This window comes from Castanea sativa, chromosome 11 (assembly GCF_040712315.1).
Source record: "Castanea sativa cultivar Marrone di Chiusa Pesio chromosome 11, ASM4071231v1".
Taxonomy (NCBI): domain Eukaryota; kingdom Viridiplantae; phylum Streptophyta; class Magnoliopsida; order Fagales; family Fagaceae; genus Castanea; species Castanea sativa.
The window spans coordinates 23,934,155-23,943,193 of record NC_134023.1 but is presented as its reverse complement, the minus strand read 5'-3'; the positions used below and the strand labels follow the sequence as shown (position 1 = coordinate 23,943,193).

At 33.0% G+C, this 9,039-nt stretch overlaps 1 protein-coding gene across 5 annotated transcripts; it reads left to right on the top strand.

The window, feature by feature from the left end:
• The first annotated feature begins 2,310 nt into the window (after window positions 1-2,310).
• Window positions 2,311-5,545, top strand: LOC142615190 (myb family transcription factor IPN2-like). Of its 5 annotated transcripts, none has more exons than XM_075787895.1 (6): window positions 2,311-2,544; window positions 2,766-2,842; window positions 2,952-3,009; window positions 3,136-3,208; window positions 4,757-4,826; window positions 4,923-5,545. In XM_075787895.1, exons 1-6 carry the CDS (start codon window positions 2,430-2,432, stop codon window positions 5,352-5,354), a joined length of 825 nt encoding a protein of 274 aa, XP_075644010.1. In that variant the 5' UTR covers window positions 2,311-2,429; the 3' UTR covers window positions 5,355-5,545. The 5 variants fall into 5 exon arrangements, with proteins under 5 accessions (XP_075644010.1, XP_075644009.1, XP_075644007.1 ...); XM_075787894.1 differs by having other exon boundaries at window positions 2,311-2,598; window positions 3,136-3,202; window positions 4,953-5,545; XM_075787892.1 differs by having other exon boundaries at window positions 2,311-2,598; window positions 3,136-3,202.
• The last annotated feature ends 3,494 nt before the right edge of the window (window positions 5,546-9,039 follow it).

Genomic DNA, 9,039 nt, shown 5'->3' with positions numbered 1-9,039 from the left:
CTTGTATTTTGTGGAATTTTATTATATTGGGTTTAGTATTAAGTTGGTGAAGAATCGAGCATAAATTGAAGAATCAGTGGATTTCACGACTGTCTCGCTAGTAGCTAACCCGTGAAAGAGCCATGTAAGAAGCACATGCTAGAAGCTGAAGAGTCGTGCCAGCCTGAAGGATTTCGCGAGTGTCTCGCGAGTAAGGCCTTCCAGCGAGATACCCACGAAACTCTCTGCTTGGAGGATTTTTAAGTGTGACTTTCTTACCATTCACCCACACTATATATACCCTCATTACCCATAAATGTGTAAGGAGGCCATTCAGAGAGAAAAACCCTAGATAGGTTTTCTACAACACACACAACCATCTTTTAGAGAGAGAGCTACCCATCCTTAGTGAGAAATTATTGTTGCCTCTTCTCCTTCCCACTCCCATTGTCATACCTTGAGAGAAGATTTGTACCCAAACACAACCCACACCTTTTCAGAGTGTAGAGAGTGTTTTGGAGATTGGGAAACTTTGGGAATTTGCCAAAAGAAGCCGGTGAGGCTTGGCGGATGCAATCGGGCGTATTGCGGGATCCAGAAAGATAGAGAAGACATGACTTCATGAAGTCCGTTGGTAGTAGGAGCTTGAAGGGCTCAAGTACATTAGGTAGACTAAGCTTGGAGGGTCTATTGTTTTTCATGTACTCCAACTTTATTCTTTAGTGGATCGATTACCACTTGGAGGGAGGCAGAGAGGTTTTTCGTCGAGTTCTTCGTTTTCCTCTTCGATAACATATCAGTGTGTTATCTTGTATTTCCATCTTTCTTTCCTTACTCTTGTGCTTTACTTTTATTGTTTGTTGTTCATGTTTATGCACTAGAGTAGTATCGGTTGATTGCGCTTCATTTACTCTTGTTTCCACACTTAGTTTAAGTTAGAGTAAAATCAATCTAGCCGTAATTTTTATTTGGGGTCTAAACAAGCTCTTGTTTATTAACACAAATCCAAGCTTTCACTCTATCCCTTTATCTTCTTGTATTTTGGTTGTTCTTATTCCTATCATCTGTATTGTAGGCTTTTTTCCGTTAAGATTTTCATTTAATATATACATGAATGAATTTTAATATTTTATATTGGCCTTAACTTTTAATTATTGTGTATATGTTCAAGCGCAAGTACATATATGGTTATAAATTTTGCCCCTTAAAGTTCAATCTTGGCTTCGTTACTATTTCCTTTCATGTAATTATCTCCTGTTTGAAACTAGGAAACAATATAACTGCCGTATGCAGTTTTGGTGTTAGCGTGTGAGTGTATTCCCTTATCTCATCTCATTCCCTTATATATATATGTGTGTGTGTGTGTGTGTTTCTCAAAAAAAAAAAAAAAAAAAAAAAAAACATAATCTTTGTTTTTCTTTAGTTTATAACTTGAAAGCTAGTCATGTGATTACCACTTTTTATTTTATGAGAACAATGTAATTATTAATATTTTTCTTTTTTGGGGAGAAAAAGAACAATGTAATTATGAATACTAAATTTAAAAAAGATGTCTTTTTTTAGGTTTCTTGATTTTTCCCATAAGTAATCAAGTCGCAATTCTATCATAAATCTGTCAATCTAAGAGGATAAACATCATCACGTGGGTCACGGTTCTTACATTAGCCTACATGTAGGATGTTAACGTGGAAGTACAAATCAAGCCTGTTATGTTGATTCATTTTATTTCTAGCATTTACTTATCTCCATATCTTGATGTACTTTTGGATTTTCTAATTCTCTTTCCCTCCTTTTCTACCCGCATGATATGCAAAGCTCACATTTGAGCCCACAGGTGACGGTGAAAGCTAGAGCATATGCCTCGAGGCAAGAAGTATAGGTTACGTATACAAACTTATTTATTGTGTTCATGTTGAACTTGTGGGACTCTCTTATCATTAGTTATTAATAAAGTAAACATGTACAATCATGAAGTACAAAATTCAAAAGTACGTAACCTATACATTTAAATGAGTACGTAACCTATACTTCTAAATATTGCATATGATATCATCCATTGGTGCTACTCTTACACTCATTTCTAACTCCATATGGGATTAATGGAAGTACTCTTTGAACAAATGAGTATTTATGATACCTTTGATTGTGAAATAAAAAGACAATAAGGGTGCCAATTTAACAGAACAGCTTATCTCTCATTTAGTAAAAGTGTCCACAAATAGAAAGTTGACAGCACCTCGGAAGTCTCTTTTGGCAAAGGGCATATATAGTCGGTGGCTTTTGTTATCTCATATAACTTTTATTTTTCTGCTGGTCTAGAAATATGACTATCCATACTTTTCCACTAGAGAAAACAAACCATTGCTTGAAACATACGCACCTATTTTTTTCAGCTATATTATCATGTGTTAGATTTCTTCTTCACTCTTATATGAATTCCATAGGAGCTGATGTTCTCTCCAAAGAAGCCAATAATGAATTCAACACATGATAGGCAAATTTGTGTTCAAGGAGACACTGGGCTTGTTCTTACCACTGATCCAAAGCCTCGTCTCCGATGGACTGGTGAGCTTCATGAGCGATTTGTCGATGCTGTTACTCAGCTTGGAGGACCAGATAGTACTTAACCTTTTTCCACTTTGTCCACAACCATTTTCTCATGCTAACAAACAGAACTAGTAGCAGTTTATCAATATTGTTTCTTTTTGAGTTTCAATTTGCTTTCTCTTATCATTTTAAAATTGTGCTCTATGTGTTCTTTCCCTCTTCTCTATCTGGATCTACAGAGGCTACACCAAAGACCATCATGAAAGTTATGGGTGTCAAGGGTCTCACACTTTACCACCTGAAGAGCCATCTTCAGGTACTCTATTAATATAAATTATACATCTTTTGTTTTTATTTCTCCTTTATATGTAGTTTTCCATGTCAAGGTCTTTAATTTAGCTCATCCTCTAATTTCAATTAAATAGAAATTCAGGCTTGGGAAGCAGCCACATAAGGATCTTAATGATCAGGCTGTTAGGGATGGTGAGAACGATTTTCCTCTTTTATTTGTTGTTGTTGTCATTTTTGCCCCCTTTATTTTGTTCCAACTATTTCTTCAGGATAGACTACCAAATAAGTTTCTATTTTTGGATAAAATTTCTTTGGCAGCTTCAGCATCAGAATTTCAGAGGGATGGTGCTGCTACATCCAGGATAATGGGTCACCACTTCAATGAGTATATGTGACTAACTTAATCTGTTCATCTTTTAACTTTGCTTGTATCCTTGGTTCTGCTATTCTTTCATTTGAGTTTTAAAGTGGTTTTAATTAGTGTGAATTGATGAGACCTTGCCCATTCATTTTTTTCCATTTATAAGATAACCACCCTCCATTGTTCCCATGATCTTACCTTTGTTTTCTGGATGTTTTTGTTCGTTCATGCTAGTTTCAATAACTTCCCAATGCATTCATAATTTGTATTTTAACAAATGTAAATATTCACTCACACTGTTGTTTACACACACACTTACACATAATAACCACAATTGCATGCGTTGATGTACAAATTTTATAATGTAAAAAGGTATGTTAACATTTAAAATGTTAAAACTGAAAGGGTACAAAAGATAAGAAATAAGTTGTGAAAGAGAATCATTATTTGTTTTATTATACTTTAAAAGTACTTTGTCTTTATGTGATCTTTGTTTAAAATGGTGCTTGCTTTTACAATTTTCATTATACTTCTGATTATATGATGTTATCTTGACAATGAATGATACACAAGTCTCAGTTTTATATGGGTGCTCTATTTTATGTTTTATCAATCACTACATATGAGTTTGATTTTTCTTTTCTTTTTTCTTTATCTATATTAAATACGGATTATTTTGAAAGGACGGATAAAAAATATGCGGCAAGTTTTGATGTGTAGAGCACAAAATAGGACATGATTTTTATTCTCAACTTTGATACTTCAATTAACAATTCCATGTCCCAAGTTAATGGAAGTTTTGGAAAGCATTGACTTTTTAGAAAGGTTTAATTAGACTGATTAGTGGGTTTAATTTAACCAATTAGTGGAAAAATTACTCAATCTTAAATGGATGGAACTCACACATATTTTAATTTTAAACATGTGACAATATGCATCTAAAGTCACAACAATAAAGTTGGGCCACATATATTACAATATTAATGATAACGAAGTTTTAATCCCACAACATTGGTGTTGATTATAAATTATCAACAAACTAGTTAAGATTAATCATATGTATTTCTTTTTCGTCATTGTATTTTATCTTAAATCATTACTTTGTTATCTGACTACTATTAATATTAATCTTTCTTTTTTAGTTCCATCAACTTGAATCAAAATATTCTTTCTCAATATTGCATCTTTAGTACCCTTGCACAAAAATCTCAAATTACTATCCTTCATATTTTTATCAATTGGAGTTACCTCTATCTTTTAGCAAATTTTCTCGGTTCGTATTAGGATTCATTATATTTCTTCATTCAGATTACTAATACAAATCTAAAAATGTATCTAGTGTCATGTCATTAAAATTTTTAAATAATGTAACACTCTGTACACTCTCATTTCAAATCTTATATTTCTTTGTATTTTCATTTAACTATTTTTATATTCACATTTCAACTATATTGACTTTACTCGACTACGGCTGAGTTTTATTTATGAATGTATTACTTCATAACATTTATTACCATGGAGCTTAACTGGACTTATGGCAATTTTATATGATACAGTGGATTTCTAATATTCTTGCAGAAACATACACCATACTGAGGGGCTTAGAACACAGATGGAAGTACGAAGGAGATTGAACGAGCAGCTAGAGGTAATACAAACGAAAAGAAAATATTTTAAACCGACTCGTTTTATAGCACACTTTCCATTAGCTCTGAAGATCAAAGAGAATTATTTTATATTTTAGGCCCATTACATATATGTGTTGTGGAAAAAGGTACAGAAACACCTCCAGATGAGGATTGATGCACAGGGAAAATATATGGAAACAATACTGGACAAAGCTTGCCGAACACTTGCTGGGGAAAATGTGAACAGCCAAGGTTATAAGCTTATTGGTTATCAAGGAATTGATGAGATTGGCAATATGAGAGATTTTGGTTTCTCATTGAACTTGCCACCAATAGAAGATTTGCACGTACATGAAGACAACTCTCATTGTGGATTTCAGATACAAGAAACTGGAGTTGCAGTAGAACGTCTTCACTTGGAAGATGATGCTTTAAAATTAGGTGGTCAGCTTCAAATGGCTTTGACTAATGATGACAGCTCAACTATGAATTTCATGCCCAGAAGCTCACAATCACAATGTTCATACAATTCGCCACTCAATTTATGAGAGAACAGCAACATAAAATAGTACTTCTTTAAAGCTCTAAAGCCTCTTGCAGTACATGCATCTTGCCACTTTTATTATACCAATGTAGCTTTTTGTGTATCATATTAGTTACTAGAGGCTATGCTTACAGCTTCCTAATGAGAAATTTGCTGATCGAATGGGAAAACATAGACCATATGATTGGAGTTCAATGCCACAAAGTTAAAAACCAAATCATTAATTGGTGATCGATTGCAAGAATAATTCTATAGTCCCAACAGGTAGCCAGCCTCTTTTCAGCAGAATCAGCTCCCAAGCTAAAGTATCTTATAATCAAAATAGCTAAGACATAGAGGGTCCTCCGTTTTCAGAGAAGGCTGCAAACCATGAAATTAAGTAAAAAATATAATAGTATATCCATACATGTAAGGAGATATTGTGTAGATAACTGTAATTTTCTCCTTTTCTTTAATAAAGACTAGTGTCAGGAATTGAAAAGGAAATGAATTTACAAGTATTCATTGGCATGTGGGTTCTCAAGTAGGACCTGTACAATGATGAGAACTTACTTTGATGAGGAAAAAAAAAACGAATGCTTTCTTATTCTCTCTCTACCTACTTTAGCTAGATAACAAAATTTTGTGAGGAAAAGTTGGTGGTGCGCTGCAGATATCTTTATTGGTTGCCGAGAAGATGGATGAGACACAAGAAGGAAAGAAAGCATTTCCCGATAAAAGTGAATATATTACAAGAAATTGCATGAGAGCGAAAAAGGAAGAAGTTTCCAATCTTAAGTGGGCCAAGCTTGGCCCAGATGCTACAGCAGGAAAACCTTTCATCCCCACTACTGCTTTCGTTCATCTGTGTCCATGAAGCATGAAGCTACCATAAGACAGAGGCTCGCTTTATATATATTCGACTTAGCAGCTCAATTAAAATATATAATTTCCAATAATGGGACATCTGATTCTCATTCGGTTACAAATACTAATTATTTTGAGTTTTTTTGAAATATTTCACCAACAAATCCAATTCAAGTTCATGTGTGAGAATCTTTTGTTTTTTATTATTACTAGTCGCTAACACATGCAATGCACCAGAATAGTTAAATAAAAATTAAAAATATTTATTTTGCTTTAAGGTCTATGACTTGATTTTTTTTTTTTTTTTTAATGTATAACTTGAAAATGAATGAAAATAAGTAATTTTTTGTTTAATATAATGGTTTAGAAAAAAAAAAAATTCTTTCATATCATTGGTTCCACATAACACATCCCAATGTGGGCTATTCTATGGTAATTTCTTCACACAATACTCAACTACAATTAAATCTATTATTCACCACCAATCTAATCTATCTTACCTTGATAGTAGATCTACAAATTGTATTTTCATATCCTCCATTAATTAAAAGATAACCGAAGTAATGATTGTATGTAATATATAAATTTTATTCTTTTACAATATAAAATTATTAAAATAATTAAAATAAAATCTAATGTTCTTTAAACTTTTTGAAATAGAATTTTAAATTTCTTAAAACTTAGTTAATAGGGTTTCTATTTTACCAAAAAGTGAACTATCACAACTAATGAGAATTCAACCATTTTTTTTTTTTTGCAAACAGAAGATAGCCATGGACCCAATTTTTATTTTATAGCATATAATGTTACAGTTAGATCTGTACCATGCATATGTATTACGTTAGTCCATTATGATAGTTCCAAATAATATATATATATATATATATTTTATACAAGATAGAATTCCACTCTAACCTAATCTAAGTGTATATGTATGTGAAACTCCCTCCTAGAGACTTGAACCCCGGCCCTTACCTCTCACATTGCACAAACACTTATACTTGTGGAGTGACTATTGCATCAAGGGTGTGCGGTGGTCAAATAATATCCTAATACCTATCTATATGAGTTTTTTCTTTTAATGATGCCATAAAGGATAGAGTTTAATAGAAGTCATTTAAGATCCAACATATCCAATAATTTTAAAAATATATATATAACTTGAAAAGTCTTTTAATTGTAATTTTTTTTAAATCATAAAATAGACTCTATCTAAACTCTAAAGGAAAACATTCAGAATGATCACACCATTGATACCATATCATGATGATTGCAAATAGCAATATTATTATTCATGATTAATAGATGGACAATGAAACTACGAATTAACAATTTAACAATTCAAATGCCAAGTTTAAACTACAACAACACATATACAAAAGACTCCTAATATTAGAACATACTTCTTTTGTCATTTTCATTATTCAATCAAAACCAAAGTTTCAAAGATAATTCCAATTCAATTAAACCCAATACATACATACACATGAACGTAAAGAATTCCAAAAATAAAAACAACAATCTCCAAAAGCCTCTACCTAGTATAGTCACTATTTATTTATTTATTTTTTTTTTTTTGGATAATGCATTCTTTAGTTCTTTTTCCTTTTATGTTTCATCAAAATTTTTCTAATTGACCAAAATATCTCTCATATATGTTAACATTAAACCTGGTAAAAAAAACTTTTATACCTTTTGTTTTGAAGGCGCTCCAAGAACCAAAATCAAAGCAAGAGAATTTAAATCCTATTGAAATTAAAAATGATATATATGTGTTGAGTATCATTTGATATAATTATAGAGTTTAAATCCTATTGAAATTATAATTTCTAACCAACGTTAAGATGAAAAAAATGAAAAAAAAAAAAAAAAGAAGAGAAAGAAAACGTGATTGATAGATATAAGGAAATATGATAGAATTTTTTTTATATGTCATCAACGTAGAAATTATCAAATTAATGGAGATATTGTCGGGGTAAAATAGATAAAATGTTTTTTTGGGTCTTGGGCCTAATTTGGTGGTGTAAGTCTGTTCGAGCAGAGCTTTTGAGGCCCACAAGCTAGTGCACACTACAAGAGGTGGAGGAGTCGTCCAAGGAAAAGTACCCCTTCAGGCGGGCCCAAAAAAGGTCATGGGACATACCAAAGGATTTAGAGACAGAATTCTGGAAGATCTATTGGGTAAAGGTGTGATCCACGTAGTGGTTAGAAGGAAGTACGTGTAAGAAATATCAGAGGAGAAAAAACTGCTACCACCACATTAAAGACCCTACACCTACCTCCCCAGCCGCATTAATGAGAAAATGACCTCTGAGCATTGAGTAGCTTTCCAGATAGTATTTGGAGGTTTAAAGAAGGTGCTGGATGAGACAAGTATCGAGGGAGGAGATTGGTGATACACGTGGAAGAAAGAAGGAAGAAGAGGATGGATTCAAGAGAAGAAGAAAGATATAAAAGGTAGAGGGGGCAGAAGGAAGAGGAGATCAAATACTTGAATTGTAATTGTATTATTGTTCTTAAAGGAAAGAAAGGCAATACAAGTTGTCCTCGGCTTACATCCGAGGAGAGATTCTTTACTGTTCTCATCTACTGAACACGTGGATAACAGCAATCTTGCCTGTTTTTCCCTTGTCCAACATCCACAGTCTAGGTTTCAAGCCCACATTCTACAAATTTTTATTGTATAAGGCTCTTTGGACCTGAGTCCACCTAGTGATTGGACCGGGTACAAATTGTGCACTTACAATTGGCGCCGTCTGTGGGAACCTAGTGCTGAAGGAATTGGAGCATTATGGCAGGCTTAGATTCACATTGTGCAGAGTTTTAGGGGTCCCAGCGTGAAA